The sequence below is a fragment of the Sebastes umbrosus genome, chromosome 8 (assembly GCF_015220745.1).
Source record: "Sebastes umbrosus isolate fSebUmb1 chromosome 8, fSebUmb1.pri, whole genome shotgun sequence".
Classification (NCBI taxonomy): Eukaryota; Metazoa; Chordata; class Actinopteri; order Perciformes; family Sebastidae; genus Sebastes; species Sebastes umbrosus.
The window spans coordinates 11,649,503-11,673,068 of record NC_051276.1 but is presented as its reverse complement, the minus strand read 5'-3'; the positions used below and the strand labels follow the sequence as shown (position 1 = coordinate 11,673,068).

At 40.7% G+C, this 23,566-nt stretch overlaps 2 protein-coding genes across 5 annotated transcripts in view; one reads left to right on the top strand and one right to left on the bottom strand.

The window, feature by feature from the left end:
• Positions 1–758: 758 nt before the first annotated feature.
• On the bottom strand, positions 759–16,928 carry ercc8 (excision repair cross-complementation group 8). 2 transcript variants are annotated; one of them, XM_037777389.1, is made up of 12 exons: positions 16,575–16,928; positions 15,100–15,195; positions 13,859–13,960; positions 12,842–12,965; positions 11,778–11,859; positions 10,267–10,335; positions 10,104–10,170; positions 9,398–9,501; positions 8,476–8,600; positions 4,414–4,611; positions 2,323–2,434; positions 759–1,973 (listed from the first exon to the last, which is right to left on the bottom strand). In XM_037777389.1, the coding sequence occupies exons 1-12, from the start codon at positions 16,649–16,651 to the stop codon at positions 1,957–1,959; spliced, it is 1,173 nt and encodes a 390-aa protein (XP_037633317.1). In that variant the 5' UTR covers positions 16,652–16,928; the 3' UTR covers positions 759–1,956. The 2 variants fall into 2 exon arrangements, with proteins under 2 accessions (XP_037633317.1, XP_037633316.1); XM_037777388.1 differs by having other exon boundaries at positions 2,339–2,434; positions 16,575–16,927.
• Positions 979–23,566, top strand: part of ndufaf2 (NADH:ubiquinone oxidoreductase complex assembly factor 2) — a 32,852-nt gene continuing 10,264 nt past the window's right edge. Inside the window, exon 1 of one of the 3 annotated variants that reach the window (XM_037777392.1) lies at positions 979–1,121. Coding sequence is in view for 2 of the 3 variants with exons in the window: in XM_037777394.1 (XP_037633322.1) it covers positions 17,124–17,238 (115 nt within the window). In the remaining variant the exon portion in view is untranslated. Of the gene's footprint in view, positions 1,122–17,022; positions 17,277–23,566 lie in introns of those variants that run through there. The other 2 variants (XM_037777394.1, XM_037777395.1) reach the window with 2 other exon arrangements.

The window sequence follows — 23,566 nt, the reverse complement described above, 5'->3', positions numbered from 1 at the left end:
TTTTCCATAACCTCCATACTCAACTTTATTTATATAGCACCTTACTTACAATCATGCAGCCTATAGTGCTTCACAGAGCAAGATTAAAACAGCACAGACAAAAAAAAAGAAAGAATGTTTTAGACAATAATATGTATAATTATTAGGGCTGTCAATTGATTAAAAATATTTAATTGCAATTAATCGCATGATTGTCCATAGTTAATTGCGATTATTGCAAATTAATCACACATTTTTTATCAGTTCATAATGTACCTTAAAGGGAGATTAGTCAAGTATTTAATACTCTTATCAACATGGGAGTGGGCAAATGTGCGGCTTTATGCAAATGTATGTATATATTTATTATTCAAAATCAATTAACAACACAAAACAATGACAAATATTGTCCAGAAACCCTCACAGGTGCATTTAGCATAAAAAATATGCTCAAATCATAACATGGCAAACTCAAGCCCAACAGCTAACAGCAGCTGTCAGTGTGTCTGTAAAAGGGAGACTCGTGGGTACCCATAGAACCCAATTTCATTTGCATATAACAAATTTGCGTTAACTTTGACAGCCCTAATAAATAGATAAAAAAGATATTAGAATAAATAGGCACAAGAAATAGAAATAGTATGAAAACCAATGATTAAGACTTAAAAACTAAGGCAAAAAAGCCTGGCTAAAACAAGATTCTTAAGGTGTCTTAAAATATCCATAGAAGTGGAGTAAGAACCACAATACGTTTACAGAAGTAAGAGAAAGAAATAAAGTAGCATTGTCAGTGCTTTTATTATAAGACATAGACATTAAAAACTATACAATTCAAGACACTTCAGGTAATTTGGGGAAAAGAGAGCTGGCCGGCACATTGTATGATGATAGAGACAGAAACAGTATCCTGGATATAAATACCGTTTTCATATTCAAAATAACTGGATTGATACGCAAGAAATAATGGTAGATTTCAAAGAGATGATGTTGATCACTGTGTTGTGTTCTTGTTATTTTTTTGTGGGGGTCAGTATTCAGCTTCATTTGGGTTCCAGGTGTCCACATGGTAACCAAGGAAATATGTAAAACTATGAGGAGGGTGGGACAGAGAGAGAGAGAGAGAGAGAGAGAGAGAGAGAGAGGTTTCATCATCACTCCTCGCTGCTAGTTTCAGCTAGGGCTGACAGGTGAACTAGTAAAAAAATGTAAATTTTGCCAGGAGTGACAACAAGATAATGTGTTTCTGAATGCCTGGCTACTCCCATGTGAGGATGATTTGCAGTCTCTTCTTAACTCAGCTGCAGAAAACACACAAACTGAAAGACTGTCACCACACCTGTTTAAAAAGCCTCCAAATCTCTCCCTCTCTGAGCTCTATAATGTCCCTTTAACCAATTAATATAGTGCATATAAATACATATTACAAAATGTCTCAACCTAATATAGTGTCAGCATCATAACAGGTGTGAGTGCTGTGAAATGACTGTGTACTCATCTCAAAACATCCAAATTATAAAACTATCAACATCATTTTGACGTGCACAAACATTGGCAGATGTCTCCCATGACTGCAATGAATTATTGAAAATACAAAATTGGTTTGGAACAGGTTAAGAGGACTTTAGCAACACAAAGCTTGCTATGCATACCGAGGACCATTTTGGCTTTACATTCAAATAAAAAAAACAATGCTATATCAAATGTACAAAAACAAACATTATTCATAACATTGTGCAAATTTATAGTCGTACAATTATTTACACATTTCATTTTAAGGCCTTCATCTTTGTCTGCAATGATGAAACGGGAGACATTTCCCTAAACCCATAAAAGTCTCCACAGGTGTCCCTGAAAGTTAATCATCATTTGCACGGTCAGACACTATGTATGTCCAGTTTGTCAACACATACAAAACAGCCGCATTAATCTTCATCACTGCTCCATGCATCCTGAAAGGCGGGGTTCACTGAGGACTGGTCAGCAACAGCAGCAGCCTGTAAGAAATCAAGACATTCAACATCGTGTCTAAATTAGGATCTACTGGTCCTAAAATAGATCCACTACAAAAAACATAATACATATAACACACATCATTGTGGGTATGACAACTAATGTTTATCTGATGAATGTACCAACTAGTTAAAATGGAAAAACACAGGTTTGTATTTTGATGACTAGAATGTAGAAGCGACATGACAGAGCTGTGTTTGTCTGTGTATCGGTATGTGCTGGGTAACGTTAAGGTGTCATGATCTAAATTCCTAAGATGATAGACTGCTTACCTGATCTCATTTCTGTCATGAAGACAAAACCTACAGGGCAAAACTAATATGTCGTTTGCACATCTTGTTATTAGTACCTGATTTGCACTTTTTGACTCTTCTTCCACATCTGAGGCACGAAGGACAGGAACCCACGCCAGGATATTACAGTCCTTACCTCCACTGTACAGCTCCTACATATAACGAAGAACAAGGACACCTCAGTTCTGACACACTGGTTCACACATTGTTACAGGAAATAAAAGAAGAGCAGCTGTTGCAGCATGACCTTCACCAGCGCCGGGGGGGGGGGACACCAGCGTTAACAAGCACGATTGGGGTCGAGAGTAAAATAATTCATAAGCTCAAAAGTGACCATGCACCAGAAGTAAACACTCATTGTGATTGCATCAGACAAGAGGCACCGAGAGAAGTCAAAACAAACTTTCATGACTACATCTCCTCTCCAGAGTGACAAGCTGCTAAACTTCATTCCCATGTTACACATACACCGGATGTTGACATTGGCAAATAATGAGGGCGTTGGTTGGACATCCCTCAACATTTATGATGATTATGAATCTAAATGTAACTAGCAATTAATAACATTACTAATTATACCTAAGTAGAAATAGAAATGCACTCCCAATACTTTGATGAGAGTATTAAATACTTGACAAATCTCCCTTTAAGGTACATTTTGAACAGATACATTTGGGATTAATCTCAATTAACTATAAACAATCATGCGATTAATCACGATTATATATTTAAATTGATTGACAGCCCTAATATAGACCTTTTCAAACTTGACAACATAAACACTCTAAATGGGCTCTTTTGTATTTCCTGTTGCGATGTTTGTTAATGCAGTAGCTGACAGGAAGTAAACTTGGACCGAAGCTGTTGCCCTAGCTACAGAATGGCAATGAAAAGGTCTATTGATAAACTAATAAACTTTTTAACAGCTTTATGTTGTCAGTTTGGTTTATACTGTAAGAAGAATGATATGATAAAGTTGCATACAGCAGGGATTTACAGATGGATTGGGAGACTCCTGATTTCACCCAACAGCTTTAATGAAAACAAATATTGGTTTTAGTCAGATAATATGGTTATGTCAATATCTGGCCAATTATGGAATTGGCATATTTGTGTGTTCATTGTAAAATCAGCAACAGAATAAAACTAATATGGTCTTTAAAAAATATACATATATATATACATATATATATATATGTATATTATTATTATATGTATATTTTTTTATATATATGTGTATACATATATATATACATATATATATATATGTATACACATATATATATATATATACACACATATATATATATACATACATATATATATATGTATATGGATATGCAGCACTATTGATTGACTGTACTGCTTCTGTTGCCTGTAAATTTGTTTATCTTATCATTTCTATGGTTAACTTCACATTTTGCCCTGTGTGTTTGTACATCTGTTATGTTGCCATTTTGCAATAATAAGTAAAAAAAAAAAAAAAAAACACTGTGATATTAAACAACAAAAATACCCTTAATAATAGTCTCGATCGGTTACTGTATATTACATAAGTTTATGACCCTGTTCTACCGGCTTTCTGACAACCTCATCCTTCATTCCTCAAAAGGAAACAAGCAGGGTATTGTATTGTGTGTACAGATAAGGGTGAAACTAAACCAACACCTACATTTGACTCTGATAAAGGAGTTGTTATCACTTTTGTACAGTGTAACACTCACCACGTGACTTCTGATAATAAAAGTCGACGTTTAGGCTGAGAGCACGAACTTGGGTCCCACAAAGGGGTTGCCAGTATTTGCATTTATAGTTGCTCAGTATAGCTCAGGGAATGTTGACTTAACCGTCTTATCTGTCCAGGAAAAGGAGCTCATTTGACACTGTCATGGTGATTGCAAATTTCTAATAGCTTTTACTACTGTGACAACACCACACCGGTTGAAGAGATAAAAAAAAAAAAAAGAGAAAGAGAAAAACTGAGCTGAATTCTCTAAGCGCACCAGATAGACCTGACTGGCAGAGCAAACAGACAAATGGAAACACAAACAAAGGCAGCCCTGCAGACATAGATGGGTATATTGGCCTGATGCAGGGAATAGTCACCACTTGGGGCTTCGGTATGTCTCACCTGATAGTCTGGGTGGAACTCGCAGCAGTCGACGTTGTTGTAGTGACCCCTGAGCGTCGTGACCAGCTCTCCCGTGTGGAGGGCGTACACGGCTACTGAGCTGCCGCACGGCACAAACACAAACTCTGGGCTGCAGCCACGTGACACTGTGAACTGTAGCCTTTTACGGCTCTCGTTGTAGACCTTCCCGTAATTTACCTGAGGGACAAACAGTGAAGGCACACAAGGTTCAGATCATGTGTGTATGTGTGTGTGTGCCTAAATATAAACTATATGAAGATTTTTGTTACAACAATAGATGGAGCCATTTAGTGCACAACACCAAAACAACAACTTCTTATCCCCAAAGGTGTCACAAAAGAAATCTAGGGTGCCTACAAGTTTCCTCCAATTTTATTGAAGACTTTTTTATGCTTTTTATAACTGAGAATAAAACAGATTTCAAATGTAGATAAAAATGCAAAATGAAAGCAACACTAGAACTACTAGAATATTTTCTAGCAGGCAACTCCCTGTGGAGTTTCCTGGTTTACTTTCAGTATCACCCACCAACACACAATGTGTATCCTTGAGGTCTAACAAATTGAGTGTGATTCCTTCCTCGTAAAACATTTGCAAAGACAATATTTTTTGAAGTATTTTAAAATCCTGTATTGTTTACATCCATGTTTACTAGCTTGCAGTCTTCTTCTACGCTGCCTTTGTTGGCGCATTGCTGGTTTGCATACTGTTTTTTGTTAGGAAGTTAAACAGGTCAAAATTCCCACTTTATATTGCTGTGAAAACATCTTCAAACAACTGGATTTATTCAAGTTTCCCGCCAAAAACTACATTTTGCAAGATTACATTTGAACACATCATGATAACATTACGCCTGTTGCGGCTCGTCTGTGTGGAGTTTGCATGTTCTCCCCGTGTTAGTGTGGGTTTTCTCCGGCTTCCTCCCACAGTCCAAAGACATGCAGGTTAGGTTCGTTGTTGACTCTAAATTGCCCGTAGGTGTGAATGTGAGTGTTAATAATTGTCTGTCTCTATGTGTCAGCCCTGTGATAGTCTGTATGTACCCCACCTTTGCCCAATGTCCGCTGGGATCGGCTCCAGCCCCTCTTAGCAGCCGGTAAGCAGAACAGTCCTGCGCGAAGCTAACAGCTAAAGTTAACTAGCTCTCGTCCTGCCAATCTCAACACGGATTTGTTGTTTACAAAGTAGCATTATCAGGGAAAAAATAGGGTGCGTCCCCTAGACGTGTCAATAGTGAGTTTACTGCATCCCAAACACATTTGTGGTCACGTTTTCAGGAATTTTGGCATTGTCTTGGAACCAAAGTATCGGTTCTTGTGACATCCCTACATTCCTGTACTGTAGATCAATAGAATAGTGAGAAACCATTGGCAGGACTGTGTATCACGTCACGTGTGTGCACACATGCATGTGCATCCTCGGGCACATTCATTGAGAAAAACAAAACGGGGACCCATTCATAGAAAAACAGCTCCACAGCACTAATGGAGGTAAAACACTCCACAAGATGCCTTTCATTTTTCACCAAACAGCACAGCAAGAAACCATAATTTTAAGACTTCTGAAACTGAAACTTTTCAGGGAACTCAAGGTAACAATTTAAGGCCTTCAATTTAGAAAACATAATTTTGGACCTTGTAAGACTTTTCCAGGACTTGCAGAAACCCTGAAATCAAGACAGACAGGAACAAACAGACAAACAACTTCACCCTGATGGTGTAGAATTACTAGACTTCATTCATGCCCCTGAAAACAGGTTTGAATTGTGTAATGCATTCCTTTTACACCCCCTAATGTGCACCAGACATTCATCTATAATCCAACTCTGATCTTCCCAGGAGAGAAGGTCATACCCTATAGTCACTAGTTGTCTTGGGCTACAGCCTGAAGATGGAAAAAATGTCAACCATGGCAACCACAACATGAAGCAGCAGAGCAGAAAATTAGAGCAGGAGACTGAGTGAGAATACATATATAGCTTCCTTTAGCTTTAGGGTAAGGTTATGTTTCTGTGGTGTGGGGTTGGATGTACAAATGTTCCAATATTTTATGTAGACCAAAGGCTATGAAGCTAAGTTTCTTAAAAGATCCTGTTGGCTCAGTCTGGGCTAAAAACATCCATTCATGCTATTTGTCAACCTCTCTCTGCTCTGGTTTCCTGTCACTTCTTTTCTATAATTATGACCAAAACTAAAATATCTGTCCTGGGGAGCCTGTAGGAGCTGTGGCGTAAACAAGGCTGTCCGATTTGGTCAACAGTGGCAGATTGTTGGTTAGCGGTTGTTGATTGTTTCACTTGTTTAAATGCTAATGCCACCAGAAAATATTAAACATTTAGAAAAGAAAGTACTGCCATTAATAATAATAATTCCCCTTTGCCCTTGAAAAGTTGAATAAAAGTGACTGTACACCCTCCTCATTTTAAACCAAATTCAAGACATTTTTTGGTCAAGTAATTGAGAAACACCTCAATTTACAGCAAATTTTGACAATATTCTACAGAAATTGCAATTCGGCTTTCATGTTTTCCGCAGTACAGACAAGAAACAGTAAAATCATTTAGCTATCACTAGAGGGCTGTGTATCAGATTTCAGGGAGTGGGTGATGTGATTTCCTGCCCTAGTTAGAACTTGTGCAGCAGCATTCTGTATTAGCTGCAGAGACTTCACACGCACAGCATACATAAATCTGATATATGCCAAACATAAACATATACGTATAGTGTATGGAAGTAGCGACAAGCAACAAGTGAGCCATCTCACATCCTTCTCATCTCTGCTGAGACCTGCACATGCGCGGTACCGATCGGGCTGCAGGATGTACGGATCAGGTAGCGACACCGATAATCATATCTTTCATAAGTCAACGTTTTCTCATGTTTAGTAGCTTTTCAAAACATCTGGCTATTGACAGTGACAATTAGAGAAGTGCTGTTCTGACAATATGTCTCTGTCAACCCTGAAACGTAAAATTGACAAAGAAAACCGGTAGTTTAACCCTGCCTGAACTGGCATGTGCTTGTTTAATTTAATGCCATCTCCAAACACCAAACCAAAGTGTTTAATTTGCAATTTTATGTCTAAAATTGATCATTACCAAAAGCAAAAAAAAGGCTGCTGAAAATGTCTAGCCCAATTGAATTTGTAAGTGAATAGTGCTGCTTTACAGTCTCTAGGTAGAGGAGAAGGCATCACAGTCAATCAGCTAATCTGATAGTAATGAAAGTGTACTCTAGATTCCACTACTACAAGTATGATGTTTACAACAATAGTCATCGTTTGTTTCTGGCTTTTTGGAGAGACACAGAGAGTGGCCACAATTTCCAATAAAATAAGTTATTGTTCCCTCTGATACGTAGGTTGCAAGAAATTCATAGCTTGATGTCCTCAATTTAACCGATTAAACGAATATTCATCAGTATTTTGGTATTAAAATTAGAATCTGACGCATTGTGTAATGCGTCAGATTTCAAGTATTGAAGTATTTTTTTTTTTTTTTATACCTGGTCCCTGTTTAATAAACTTGTAAATAAATAATAATTAAAAAACAAAACAAGTGAAAGCACAAACTGCATTAAAACAGGACCAAAGATAGTATTGTGAAACTCCACATGTAATATTGTCTTTGTCGGAAAACAAAGTTTTAAACTGAGACAAGACTTTGCTGATATGTACGTACATCCTCCTGAACCAGTGATAAGTGGTGCTATCAAAATAAATATAGGAATCAAAAGGAGCGCTGAGGTCCAGGATAGACAGCTGGACTGAACCTGTACTTCAGAAACCGCTGGTGAGCACGACGAGGGCAGTTCCTGCAGATTCTGAAACCAGACTGTACGGTATCAAGCAGGACATTTTGGGTATTTATTTAACTCATTATTCAAGCTTCTTTCAAAGATCTAGTTTGGCAAAGGCAAATGAAATGGGTCTGCAACTGCTGCATCTGCATAATCCAAAGTGTTAATCCAGTAAGCATTTACTCCCTCTCTCTCTCTCTCACACACACACACACACACACACACACACACACACAGACCTTACCATTGTGTTTTCCCCAGTAGCACTATTCCACAGTCGCATACGGTCATCAGTTCCAGTGGTGAGGAGGTAGAGGCCATCTCCAGTAAAGCACAGGCCATTCACTCTGCCATTATGAGCTGTGTTCACTGGTTAAACACAGGAAAAACATGGTAACATGCATTTGTCATCTCTGTCCTCCTCCAGCTTCATCAAGAACCAACAGTGCATAATGCATACTTATTCTACATTAATAATTTAATGGCATGCTTTTGGTGTAATTGTTGTTAAAATCCCTTGTCTCCTATTATCACACAGAATCGTTAAGATGTACTGATTTAATTGCAACCTAGTTTTGTCTTGACATTGACCTCAATGATTAAAACACAAACAGGGCCTCAGGCAAGAAACACAGATTCTGTAAGAATGTTAACCTCTCATCCAGAGAGCCGGTGTTAAACCAGAACAACCTGAAAGTTATTAGAAATCACCGCTAAGAGGAAACTGTTGCTTTTAAACTGACTTAGTTACCAGCAGCTTTTAAAGGTATCATTAGAAGCATCAGTTACCAGGAAGGTTAAGTCTGTGACTCTAGATCAATGCGTGCCCCCATAGCCCTCTCAGATAGTAAGTCTGTGTAGCACCACTTTAAGGTATATGCCATATTGTGGGGTTGCTGAAAATGACATTTTGGACTGTGATTGGCAGATTGATATGGTTGAGGGAGGGGAAATTTATGACAGGACAATGCACTGCATCAGCAAGCAAAACCTCAGTTTTTTACACCACAAATTAGGCTGTCAGACAAGAATTTCTGTCCTGAAGGCCTTCAAAGCCTCTTATTTTTCTTCTCTGAACAACTGAAACATCTGCCAAGAGCCCTACCTACTGCATGAATGAGGAAAAAGACAGTGGGAAGGAAAAACAATGGGAGAGGTGACCGTACCTGCCTCAGCGGAGGCTTTTGATTTGTCTGCATTGTGCTGATCCAGAGTGAAGAGACTACCAGAGGCCCGACGCACATCCCAGACTTTCACTTTGCTGTCTGCACTTGGAAGGAAAATGAGGGAATTATTTTTGCTTTCATGGTTAATTAATGAAGTCTCATAAACAAGTTTGATCGTCCCACTAAGTCCAATACAGGGATTTATATGGACAATACATGCTCAAACGGATGAGCTTCATATACAACAGTGTGTGTACGCCAGTGTTTGTTTTTAAAGGTCAGTTTTCTGTTGGGAATTAACATGCTGCTCCATGATAGAATATCATACACTTCTCTGTGTGCCTCTCTGTGCCAGTTGTTTTCAAAATCACTTACAGTCCACAGGGACAGCAGCACACTGGTCCCAGTAGGTTAATTAGCAGGTCTAATGTAGCATGAAACAGGTGGGGACTGTATCTACCATATGCCATACTGACAGGGCTACTAGAGTTCCACAGTGCCTATCTGCTAGCAATGTGGTGGCACTATACTTGACTCAGGGTTGCAATGTGGCCAGATGGGCAGGAACTGAGATGACAAGAGCTGCTGGGACACAGCAGCATGGTGGGGACAGTCCCGTACCTGACATTATTCCTTAATGTGGCTCTGAGGGTAAACTAGGTCAGGCTGAATCTCCGTAGAAAGACTGACAGTTAACTGTGCCTACCTGGCAGTGGCTAAGATGTGCTCGTATCTGGGCGACCACCGCACAGACAGGATCTCTGCTCTGTGACCTGGAGGGGGAAAGAATGTTATTGTTTTTGCGTGTGAGGGGAAAAAAACAGCAGGTAAAGTAAGTGTGTGTATTTATGGTCTAGTAGTTCACGAACCCTGAAGAATATGAATCCGTGAACCAGACTTCAGGTCACACAGCTGGATTTTAGGGTCTTTGGTGCCAACTGAAAACACAGAGACAAAAAGACAGTTTTTGGGGGTGGATTCAAAAGGCTGCCGTTATTGTTTTTTTTTTGTTTAAAACAATGAAATAAAGGGATTACAAGGAAAGCTTAAAAGCTGAAAATGACATTCAATCGTAGTTTCAATATCCTACTTATCAATATCATCAAAGTTTACAGCTCGTGATAAATGTGTGAGTACAATCTGCTACAATGTGTGAAGCAGGGAGAGGTACTTCACAAACCGGGAGACCCAGGTACTCATAGATAAGGTGTGGCTAATATGACAACTCATTGATACGGATGTCTGATAAACACGAGCTAACACGCCCATCTATAAGTAGGAGGAGAGAAAGGTAAAATTGAACAGAACAAAGAAGATGATTGGGGTGCCATTAAAATCTAAATAGCAAAAAATACGCAGAATTAATGAGCTACTGGTGCTTTTTAACAGATCCCCTTTAAATGTCTTCTTAGATAAAATGAAAGACTTCAGAGATGTTTGCAACTTGTTTGACAGCATCTGTTTAAACCCCCCCCCCAAAAAAAAAAAAACAGACACTGTGATTGTCTCTGCTTTAGAAACAGGCGTGTCAAAGAAACTGTGTGTGTGCACATTTATGAGAACGTACTCAGCAGGCATGAGAAACCTGTTGGTCCTGCTGGGTGGCGTGGGTGGCACCTAGATTCTTACAATTTTTCTCCCCAGAAATCTGCCTTTGAACCCAGAGTCCATGTGTAACCAGCTTCTGACCCCCTTGTGTCCCCTCCAGGTACATGTCACTTTATAACCTGGGGGTGAAAACTGGAGCGAAAGATCAGGGCAGTGTGTGTGGCGTGCTGCGGGGAAGCATGCAGTACATTGCTTGAAGGAACAAACTGATGACAGACTAGATAACTAATGACATTGTTGTCTTAAAGGAACAGTGTGTAGGATCTGGTGGTATCTATTGGTGAGGTTGCAGATTGCAACCAATTGAAACCTCTCCCGTGTGCCAAGTGTGTAGGAGAACTACTGTGGCCAGAGCAAAAACGTGAATGGCCCCATCTAGAGCCAGTGCTTGTAAGAGTAGCGTAGGTGTGTGTGTGTGTGTGTGGAAGTGAGTTATGAAGCAAGAGAGAAAGAGCGGCGGCGATGGCAGCAAGTAACGTTATCGACTCCAGCCCAAGCAGGAAAAGTTAACAGTGTTTGGTTTGTCTGTTCTGTGCTACTGTAGAAACATGGCAGTGCAACATGGCGGACTCCGTGAAGAGGACCCGCTTACTATGGAGATATGAACGACTCATTATAAGGTAACCAAAACACAATAATTCTTATTTTCACACTGGTCCTTTAAGTTCAATGCTTTTTAGCATGCAATGATAGAAATGCCAACAGGTACTCCATCTGGTTTGTTCTTCACCATTGAGATCAGCAAAAACTGTTTCTGCATTGTCTCACACACCTGCGATTAGACTGTGCTTCCTGGCGATGGGGGACAGGTGGTGGCTGTAGACATTCTCCTCAAACTCAAAGACTTCAGCAGGCTGAAGAATAACAAAGTGAGAGAAAGTGAGGGAGAAGGACAGAGAGAGAGGGTCAGCTTTCTCTGTGTTTAGTGCTATGTACACTATATACACACTGTATATGTATGCTGAATGAAAATCTTAATTTTATGATAAAATATACAGCAATGACCTTACATAAAGTAAGTGTAGTATAAATTCACCACAGTAAAGGGAATGACTTAGGTAAAAAATAAAGGAGAGTGAGGATACCACAGCTAAGAAGGCAGCTCATCCGAGCAGCAATGGCGGTTACAATGCAAATTCTTCAGCAAATATAAAAAGCCTCTCTGTGCCCCATCTGTCAGTGTGTGCCAGCACCGACCAATCGGCACACACGCACAGAGGGGGCTCTGTTTGCATAAAAATACCACACATACACATGGACTCTGTGCGCACCGATGCAAAGCACACACTAATGTGCAAATACACAACCACAATAAATAATTTAATAGGCGTGAGTGTGTGTGTGTTTGTGTGGCACACAGAGGCAGAAACGCACATGGTAAAACAAATGAAAGGTCGGTGGTTCTTTTCTGTCCCTTCCCTGACCTTTAGAGGTAAGCGTGGTGCCAGTGTAACTCTAGCACAGCTCAGGGCCTGCCATATGGGACTGTGTGGCATAGAAAGGCAGAAAGCATGAAGCAGAAAATAAGAAAGAGACGGGAAGAGATAGTGAAAAGAGCAGAAAGAGAGAAAGGGTGGAGCTATAAGAAAACAAATGTCAGCTAGTTATGTAATAATGAACCAAACTCGAATATACACACAGTCACCTGTTTATTGGGGACATCCACATAGGTTTATATGTTGATTCAGCTCTACTGTAACTAAGTTTATACAGCAAATATTGAAAGGTGTTTCTAATTTACATACTACACACAGGGAAACTAATTGTACAGTTGTACCATAATAACTCAATGTATATCACATTTAACATGGAGTAACTTAGTCTGTGGGTCCTTACCTTCAATGTCTCAGTGTCCCAGACTTTCATGGACTTGTCAAAGGAACTGGAGACAAACATGCCCGTGTCATAGGGATACCACTGGACTGTCTCTACGCTGAATTTGTGGACATACCGACTCGACCTAAATCAAAAAACAAAATCATAAAATGTGACCAGATTAATACAAAACTTCATAGACACAGATTCTTGCTTAAGCTCTTTAGTGATCTGCGCCCCTCAATTATGTTCAAAACACAAAAATACAATAGTGTACTAGCACATTAAAGTAGTGTAAATTAATCTGCCCTGTGCAGACAAAGCTATTTTCACATTGCAAGCCCTGTTGAGCCATGCAGGTGCATGCTTTCATGACAGATGTTATGGAGCAACAGTGAATACAATCTGATGACACTGTTCAGACTGAGCTTACATAAACACAAATTAGATCGGCATGAGAAGCAGATTTATTTTGCCAAGTACATACATACAACGAGTTTGACTCTGGTTATATGCAGCACTCTCAATGTACTTTTCACAGTAGTGAAAAAATCGGTGTGTGTATATATATATTTATATTTATATATATATATATATATATATATATATGTATAAATAAAGCACAAATCACCAACACGAATAAAATAATAACATAAAATGTCAATATACAAGTCAAGTGTTAGTTGGAAGTTGTAAACAATACAAATACAAAGTCAAGTCAAATTTATACTGAATGGATATACATGGGCTGGATGATTATGTACAGTATGTACATGTAAAGATGTCTATATATTGTGTACAGTGAGTAGGATTTATATTGACAGTGACAGATAATATGTACATATTACAAAAATGTGTGTATTAAAGACTGCAAAAATTATGTATTGACAGTCAGAATCAGAGTCATATATTGAAGTGAATAAGATTTATTAGGACGCTACTGTTCACATTACCATTAAAAAACAGGCATGAGTAACAAAGAACCTAATGCAGTGATGCCGTCTAGTGGACAGAATCAGTAAATGCAGTAGCGCTCACCTGCCTACTGTGCAAACTGCCTTGCAGGTGTACTGTAGTTTCCCACTGTAGTTCTCCAGGTCATAGACGACGATCACCCCATCTGCTCCGCCAGACAACATGCTGAACAACAGAGAGGGTTGACTTCACAGATGGCATTACTTCCTCCAACACAGCTGCCACATTTTTCTTCTACCAAGGTATGAGAGCCAGTATAAAAATGTAACACAGCAGGTCTTATGTTATTTCTCCATACCTTGTGTAGCCAAAAACTAAATGCCATTCACCTCCATTGTACTGGGTTCTTATCAAGAACTTCTGTCCAACATAAACAGTTTCAGGGGATTGTTTTCTGTAATATATATCTTTTCTTCTTTTCTTTGTATAGGCTCCGCTGTTTTTCTTACAGCCTGTCTTAAAACCTACGGGTACTAGGGCGGCCTTGATTGCTTTAAAGCTTCAAAGCTTTGATCGTTGCCATGGTATCACTATTCAAATGCTTCGTTTTTAAATATTTTTTATTTTTTTAAATACAAGTATGTAAAAATAAAGTATAAATCCCAAAATAGCCCATGAAATAAGGAATAATCTAATAACATTATTCATTATTCATATTCAACATTAATTATTATTAGTTATTCTCAGACAGATATCGCTGTTTGTTGTGTGTAGAGGTGCGTGTGTGTACAGTAGTGCGGCAGCGGCACTGTCCTGGGCACTGAAACGGGGGACATGGAGACAGACAGACAGAAGAATAAGTCAGCCTGCTGCACTGCACTGCACTGCTCCATGAAACTTCAAAAACCTTAGAATATTTCTCACTGAAGCTTTGAAGCCCAAAAAATGGTATTCGGGACAGCCCTAATGGGTACCTAGCTTTCATTAATGTTTCACCTACCATGTTATTATGCGGGTCATGTGCTTGCCTCCCATTGGTTGTATACTACAAAGGTGAAACCAACTCCGTTTTGTCTGTTTGATAAAAGCCCTGACGAAAATCTATAGTGGTCAAAACATGTTGGCTTTTTTAATGATTTAGCCACTATAATAAAGGCATTTTAATATTTCCTTCATCGTTGCACTTGTTCTAATATTTTGTAGTATTTATAGTAATATTTTGCCTTTTCCAAAAGCACCCGACACATTTTTGATTCACGATGGAGTACACAGAGCAACCAGATTTCTCTCTTTCCTAGTTTCAGGCGAGGATAGCAATGTAACTCATAAATCAGTAATAGTAAATTAGGACTAAGTGGACTTACTATCGGCCCTCTACTGCTTCAATGTCAATGGTGTTGATGCCATTTCCATGTATTCTGTCCACATCTCTGTCAGGATTCAACTTCAGACTCAGGGCCCTTTGGAGATAAAGAAAGGAATAAGAAGAGTTAAGCATCACTAGACACTGATTAAATAATTCATATCAGACCTTTAGAGCCCAAGTAGATTATTATAATAAGATAATAATAGAAAAGGAAATAGACAACAAACAAATATGTTGCAAATGAGACAAAATAATGAGACCATTGAAATAATTATTAGACTAATCAGTTAGCCAGTGTGATTTACAAACATTAGCTAGTAGAGCTGGGCAATACATCGATTTTATATCGACATTGTGATATGAGACTAGATATCGTCTTAGATTTTGGATATCGTAACATTGTAATATGGTACAAGTGTTGTCTTTACCTGCTTTTAAAGGCTGCATTACAGTAAAGTGATGTCATTTCTGAACGTACCAGACTGTTCTAGCTGTTCTATTATTTGCCTTCACCCACTTAGTCATCATTAAAAAATCTCAGTGTCTAAATATTTTGTGAAAGCACATATAATCAACCCTACAACATCGTCGCAGCATCGACATTGAGGTATTTGGTCAAAAATATTGTGACATTTGATTTCCTCCATATCGCCCAGTCCCATTAGCTATTAAAAGCCTCTCAAGTCTCAAGACATGCCAACTGGTCTCTTTGTTTATATATTCTCTTTCTATGAACATTTTTAAAGACGGCTAAATCCTATTTATTTATTTAGCTTATTCTTATCATTTTCTTTTAAAAATCATCCTTTTCTTAAGTTTCTTTTTTTTTACTTTAACTTATATATTTTTTATTCCTTCCTGCAGCTGTCAGACTCCACAACCAGCACTGCTCCCAGTAGACCACATACACACCAACAAAACGGACAATAACCTGATATTTTCAGGTGGAATTGCATTCATTCATTCATTCATTCATTCATTCATTCTCACTGTGCAATATCATTTTCCACCTGTGCAATTTTGTTAGTCTGTTTATGTCAATACTGTATATACTGCTCCTATTTTTATACTTCCTTCTATTTAAATGGTTCATATTTTGTTACACTTTGTTTAGATCTTTTTTTTTTTACTGTGTTAGCTGATGCATCTTGTTAACTGCACTATCCCCTTTGCTGCTGTACACTGCAAATGTCCCCACTGCGGGACTAATAAAGGAATATCTTATCTCTTATCTTATCAACTAATGTCTTTTTATTGCATATTTGCCCTTGTTTAAAAGTGTTTTTCGTTTCTATTTTGTTTTTATTGTACAGCAATAGCAGAGCTACATCTCTTGTATGAAAATTGCAAATAAAGTTTAGTATTCATCATTTCACCAGACAGCCAATGGAACAACTTAATATGTCCTAAAATAAGACTCCACATATTGAAGGTTTAGGTTTACCAGCTCTCTGAATATGAATTGTGTCTCACCTCCTTGTTGCCTCTGCACGTCTCAGTCTCAGAGGGTCATCCAGACCAGCCTGCCTCGCTGCTAGAAACCCCAACATCACCTCAACTAGAAGAGGAAACTGATCTTCAATCAATGCTACCAGTTAGCTAACGTTAGCCTAGCTCACAGGCTAGCATGCTAACTACACTGAAGTACGTATTTAATCCAAACTGATATTCTGCGCGTCCAACAAAGCATGGCGTTGTACCTAAAGCTCCGTAATAGCTAAATACACTATTTAGATCTCATTAAGGTGCTATTATTTCATCATGTTTTCATTATTTTACATTAAACTCAACTAGCTTCGTAGCAAATCAACACAACAGGCAACCATGTTGGAACGTCATAGCCATGATTCCATGACAAGTGCGCTGATTGGCTGGTCAAGTAGAGCCGTCCAATCAGAGAGCAGCTTACTCATTCTCCTCCCATCACTAGGAGCTGTTGCGTAACAACCCGGTGAGAGGACAGACAGCTAGCAGAGGACACCAACACAGAAACAACCTGTTTCCTCGGGTTGTCCTGTGAAGATGAGCAGGATTACTGGACTTCTGCGGCGTACGTTTGGGATAGTACGTGAGCACGTCGGGACAGATACTGTGGGGAATAAGTACTTCATAATCCCGCAGCAGAAGACCTGGACAGGTAGACTATGAGCCTTGTTGTGCTGACATCAGCCTGTAGTGAGTTCATTCACAAGCCTGATCCCTGCAGACTAATGATGCGAGCTTCACAAGAAGAAGCTTAATTTGGCCTCTTTCTGTGCCTGACCCTGCTTGTTTTCACTATTACAAACGTAGCTTTTCTTACCCAGTGTGTTTTATTATATAGCTTGTTATTGATACTGTACTCTGGTTAAAAATATGGATATTCCAGCTGTGTATTTTGCATTATAAGAAAAGATAAGATAAGATATTCCTTTATTAGTCCCGCAGTAGGGGACATTTGCAGTGTACAGCAGCAAAGGGGATAGTGCAGAAAACAAGATGCATCAGCTAACACAGTAAAAAAAGATCTAAACAAAGTGTAACAAAATATGAACCATTTAAATAGAAGGAAGTATAAAAATAGGAGCAGTATATACAGTATTGACAATAAACAGACTATTAACACAATTGCACAAGTGGAAAATGATATTGCACAGTGAGAATGAAATGAAATTCCACCTGAAAATATCAGGTTATTGTCAGTTTTTTGGTGTGTAAGTGGTCTACTGGGAGCAGTACTGGTTGTGGTCTACTGGGAGCAGTGCTGGTTGTGGTCTACTAGGGGCATTGCTGGTTGTTGTCTACTGGGAGCAGTGCTGGTTGTGGTCTACTAGTAGCAGTGCTGGTTGTGGTCTACTAGTAGCAGTGCTGGTTGTGGTCTACTGGGAGCAGTGCTGGTTGTGGTCTACTGGGAGCAGTACTGGTTGTGGTCTACTAGGGGCATTGCTGGTTGTTGTCTACTGGGAGCAGTGCTGGTTGTGGTCTACTAGGGGCATTGCTGGTTGTTGTCTACTGGGAGCAGTGCTGGTTGTGGTCTACTAGTAGCAGTGCTGGTTGTGGTCTACTAGTAGCAGTGCTGGTTGTGGTCTACTGGGAGCAGTACTGGTTGTGGTCTCTACTGGGAGCAGTACTGGTTGTGGTCTACTAGGGGCATTGCTGGTTGTTGTCTACTGGGAGCAGTGCTGGTTGTGGTCTACTAGTAGCAGTGCTGGTTGTGGTCTACTGGGAGCAGTGCTGGTTGTGGTCTACTGGGAGCAGTGCTGGTTGTGGTCTACTAGGAGCAGTGCTGGTTGTGGTCTACTGGGAGCAGTGCTGGTTGTGGTCTACTGGGAGCAGTGCTGGTTGTGGTCTACTGGGAGCAGTACTGGTTGTGGTCTACTGGGAGCAGTGCTGGTTGTGGTCTACTAGGGGCAGTGCTGGTTGTGGTCTTCTAGGAGCAGTGCTGGTTGTGGCCTACTGGGAGCAGTGCTGGTTGTGGAGTCTGACAGCTGCAGGAAGGAAGGACCTGGGATAATGCTCCTTCACACACTTTGGGTGGAGCAGCCTGTCGCTGAAGGAGCTCTCCAGTGCTGAGATGGTGTCCTGCATGGGGTGGGAGTCATTCTCCATCATGAATAACAGCTTAGCCGTCATCCTCCTCTCTCCCACCACCTCCAATGTGTCGAGGGGGCATCCCAGGACAGAGCTGGCCTTCCTGATGACTCTGTCTAGTCTCTTCCTCTCCGCAGCTGAGATGCTGCTGCCCCAGCAGACCACTCCATAAAAAATGGCTGATGCATGTGCCATAGCCCTCTTCCTAGAATGTGTTGCTGTAGATATGACTTTACCTTTCACCCTTTCACCTTTGTAGTATAAAAAGCTTGCCACTAGATGGAGCAACCGCCTCAATAAGATCATTCTTTTTTTTAGTATTTTAATAAGACTTTTTTAGTCTGTATTTAATACAGCTCACTGCTGTTCAGATTTCACTCACTTTGGGGGGGCAAAAGTATGGCAGCTCCACTGTCACTGGCCTTCAGAGGAGAAAAAGGGGCCTCCACTGTTGCAAGCGAAATGATTACTTCTTGTCTGCGATGAAGATTTAGAAGGAGGTCATATATCCCTACTGAGACATGGCAGTGCTACAGTATATATCATGCTCAAGCCAAGCGGTAGAACTGTGTCATCAGGCTAATCCACGGTGGGATGCCAACGGTGTCCTTCACACCATCTCTGACTGTGTGAAGGCCAAGGACACGCTCGTTTGGCCTTGCGGACTCAACACCCGGGCTTAGTGCGGGCCCTTCTCCCAGTTGTCCTGTCTTTCTCAAGTGTGTCTAGGAAGATTGAGAGGTGTAGGGCATTATAATGACTCGCCTCAGCAAAGGCAGTAATGTAAAAAACACAACACATTTGATTTTTGAAAGATGCTTACAAGAAAGAGATGCTGACATAACTGCTTTTACCAAATAACAAAAACACTTTCAGTGACTGTGTCATATCCACACCTGTACATGAACTTGTTTGGGAGGAAACATAGTGATGCACAAATGTGTGCATAAATTCCATCTTTAATTTATTAGCAGAATCCAGGCTAATCCCACTTTCCCCTCCCTTTACCACCTAAAAATCATTATCAGCCGGGGTCCTATCCAGACTAATAGGCCACAGGTCAGGGGTCACAGGTCAAAGAGCACAACCTTTGCCTGCTCCAGACATGATATTGCTGGTTGACCAGCCGTGGACCTTTGGCTTATTAGTAACTAGGGTTGACCTGAATGCTTCGAAGCTTTGACCATTGCCATGAAAATCGACCTCCAAATCAGTATTTGAATGCTTTGGTTTTTTGTTTGCTTTTTTTTTTTATATATAAGTATGTAATAATAAAGTATAAATCTCTAAATAGCCCATGAAATAAGGAATATTCCCACATCATTATTCATTATTCATATTCAACATTAATTATTATTAGTTATTCTCGGACGGATATATCGCTGTTTGTTGTGTGTAGAGGTGCGGTTGTGTAAAGTAGTGCGGCAGCGGCACTGAAACAGGGAAATGGAGACAGACAGACAGAAGAACATGACAGCCTGCTGCGCTGCAAAGCTTCGAATACCTTTGAATATTTCTCACCGAAGCTTCGAGGCCCAAAAAATGATATTCGGGACAGCCCTATTAGTAACAAAGGGATATGCCTTGTGATATCTACAAGAATTATTATGCCTGAGCATGAGTTCACTTCCATCCCAGACATTGTATTTGTCTAATATGGGAACTACACTACACAGCAGTAATCTGGGAATAATAATATCCCACCTACACATGCTTGTGTTTGTCTCCCTCTCTTGGTGCCACAATACAACTTAGATAAAGCCTTTCTTTGACAGCCAGTGGCTGAGTAGATATAATGCAGTGCATACATTCAGTGGTGCTTTTCTCAGAGGGTGAAACCAAGCTGTTTTGTGTTTTTTTTGTTTTTCCGTAGAGGGACCGACCTCTGGCAGGTTGCAAGCCTGCTTTCTTTCTGACTGAACTTGACTTTGTGCTTCACCTTTTCTCAGCAGTTTGCGGGGAAACTTGCGCCCACCTCGTATTTATAATTCATTACAAGGCTGCTCCTCCACCCGTGGCTGTCAGACTATTCAAATGAGACATCACAGAAGCCCATTTTCTAGCACGCTACGGGCTACCGTATTCACTGCCCAATCACAGTGACTGACACTGTGGAGAGGTTAGTTGGCCTGTAGGAAAACTGGTTTCCGAACAAACACACTCATAAACGCCAGACAGGCATGATACACATACACACTCCCATATACGTTCATAATAAACAAATAGAAATATATGGCACACACATTTTCCTCTTTTTTTTCTGCCACTCACCCCGTCCAGCCTTGTGGAAATAAAGCAGATGCATTATTCAGTCCATATGTCTTGCTAAAGCGGGCTCTTTTTGATCTTAAACTGATAGGCCAAGCGTGGGCTCAGGGCCTTAAGGCATGGACCGCAGGGCTTTCCACTGCAGCAGCACATGACTAGTGGTTGAAGTAGGTGAGGAGTCTCTCTCCTCTTCCTCTCTCAACTCTGCCTACTTCTTCTATTCATTTGTCCATCCCTAGTGTTCATTCAGTCCCTCTCTACCTTTATCCATGCTTTGCTGCTCCCATTTTCTACCTCTCTCAATCTGATAACTTTAGAAAACTGGGGCGTAAGCAATTCCGTGTAGAGGACGTTAATGGCTGCTAAGACAGAAAAATAAAAGGAAGCTTGTTTTATGTGACTCTGTCCGACCTGATCTCAACAAGATTTCTCCTTGCACTGACCTCTTTATTTGCCTCTTCCCTGGCCCCTCCCCGTCATTGCTGCCTCTCAATTTTTCCTCCTTTTTGAAGCCGGTCCAGTGAAGATTTCTATTCGCAACATTAGAGTATTTCAGCAGTGTGGGAGACCCAGCAGAGAGCTTTCTATCCCCCCCTCTCCTCAGATGCTGCTGCACATCAAAATTAAAAGGCCTGAGTCTGAAGTACACGCCTAGAGAGAGAGAATGTCTGTCTCTGGCTTCAGAAAAGGTCCAGCTAAAGAGGCCTACTGTGTGCTTCTGCCCCATAGAGAGAACTGCACTATAGGCTGTGGAGCTCCAGTGATTGTTGTCTATGGCAGGGCTACAAGAGAAAGCCACTGGCAATCTGGCCACTGGTCTTTAGAAGGTCTTTGCCTTGGTGTCAGCTCCATAGAGCTGAATAGAGAATCTATATTCTCCTCTCTTTCTGTGTGCGTCTGTCCCCCAGGCCCGGCTCTGCCTCACGCTGCATGGGGCGCCATGTCATGCTGCCCAGATGAAAGCAAAGCATTCTGCGGATGGGCTCATTCGTCTTCAGCAGCGGGCCTGCAGCCTTGACGCCTGCCTTCCCTCCCTTTATTTAGGAAGAGAAGGCGCACTGACATTATCGGCCGCTGCAGGCACATTTGAAAATAATTGCCTGTATGATTGCTATTTTTCTTACCTCTTTGAGGAGGTGTAGCCTTTGTCTTGGAATCAATGGCTGCTCAATACTGGACAGGGGAAAGGCAGTTTCCTTTCATGTCTCGGTGAAAAGGATGTATTTTTAGCGCTATTCATTTTAGCGGTGTGTGCCATGCAGTTTTAATCTATTGGTCCTTTCTCCACTGCGTGGAGAATGGAAGGGATTCAGAGGTTCTTCAGAGGTGCGCCACGCTGTTGCAGAGAAAAGATGCATTGACTTGTCGTCCTATCACTATCCCTCTCTCTTTGTCTATTATTTATTTGATTCCCCAGCTCTGTTCTATGAAGTGAAAAACTGAAAAGGCCTCAGTTCTGCTATTTCAGGATGGGCGACTCTGGGGACTGAGGGAGGGAGGAGGTGTGTGTTGTTGTATTAGTGTGTGCATCTGCGATTGTGTACATGTGTTTGCGCGTGTATTTCTATCTGCTTTGTATTTAAAAAAAGAAAGAAAAAAAAATCTGCGATTGTGTGTTTTCTCTCCACTTCATGCCCAAACACACTTAACACAACAACAGATGGCTGTGTGTCATCAGAGCGTTGATTCAAGCCGCATATTTCCATGGAAAGAGTCACAGCGGAGAGAGACGAGGGTCCAAATGGCTGTTTATCCTGCCACAAGTCATCCCCAGGGTGCGATGAAGGAAGGTCTATCCTACAGTAGGACACCGAGTCAGTGCTCACTGTGTCCAGAGCCGCTGCACTAAATCACGTTAATTGATCAGCAGCTTTGCGATGCATGGGGTTTAAATGAAGGTTGTTTAATCATTATAGGGGAACCAAGTGGGTTTAGCTCATCTTGCTTTATACTGTTTGCCAAATGTGTGTTTGTACGTGTATGTGGTGGAGCATCATGGAGTGGCTTAACTACTTCATTAAAAAGGCATTTGAAAAGATAGATGCTGAAAATGAGAAACAGGCACATTTATTTCTTATGCTAGAGCATTACAGATGGGCCTAGCTCCAATATCTAAGCATCTTGCAGGTCTATTAAACCCTGCATATCTACAGTAGACCTGTATCTCTGCAATGTGGTGAGCAATCCTGATCAGTTGATGATGCCAACAGAAGGAACACAACAAATTAATCAGATTAATTTTCACCATTTGGCGTGGATCATGTGATTCACCGTCCAGTGCATTCGTGTCTCTCTCTGGTCAGATGGCCAGCGAGATGTTTTGACACCTCGGGACTCTCTTGTCTGTCAGAAAGTCAGCCAGAAAGACTGACAGACAGACCGACACAAAGCAGACATCTCCTGGAGCCTGCTGCTGCTTATTCAATTCAGAATATTTTAATAAAGCAGACAGGCAGAGAGAAATAAGGCTAGGAGGAGTGAGGGAGGAAAGATAAGGCCGAGGGAGATTCACAGAGGGTGGAAAAAAAAGAAGGTGGGGTATAGAAAGTGAGTGACAAAGAACAAGGGGGATGCTGACATATGGGGTGAAATTATAGAGTGGGGGAAGAATGGAGAAGAGTGAAAGT

Excerpts from the sequence above, each read along its gene's own strand:
- ercc8 (XM_037777388.1), bottom strand. The coding sequence starts at position 16,651 with ATGTTGGGGTTTCTAGCAGCGAGGCAGGCTGGTCTGGATGACCCTCTG. Across the intron at positions 15,196-16,574 it reads CGTGCAGAGGCAACAAGGAG|GGCCCTGAGTCTGAAGTTGA; the intron begins GTGAGACACAAT and ends TTATCTCCAAAG. Across the intron at positions 8,601-9,397 it reads AAAAGCCTCCGCTGAGGCAG|TGAACACAGCTCATAATGGC; the intron begins GTACGGTCACCT and ends GTGTTTAACCAG.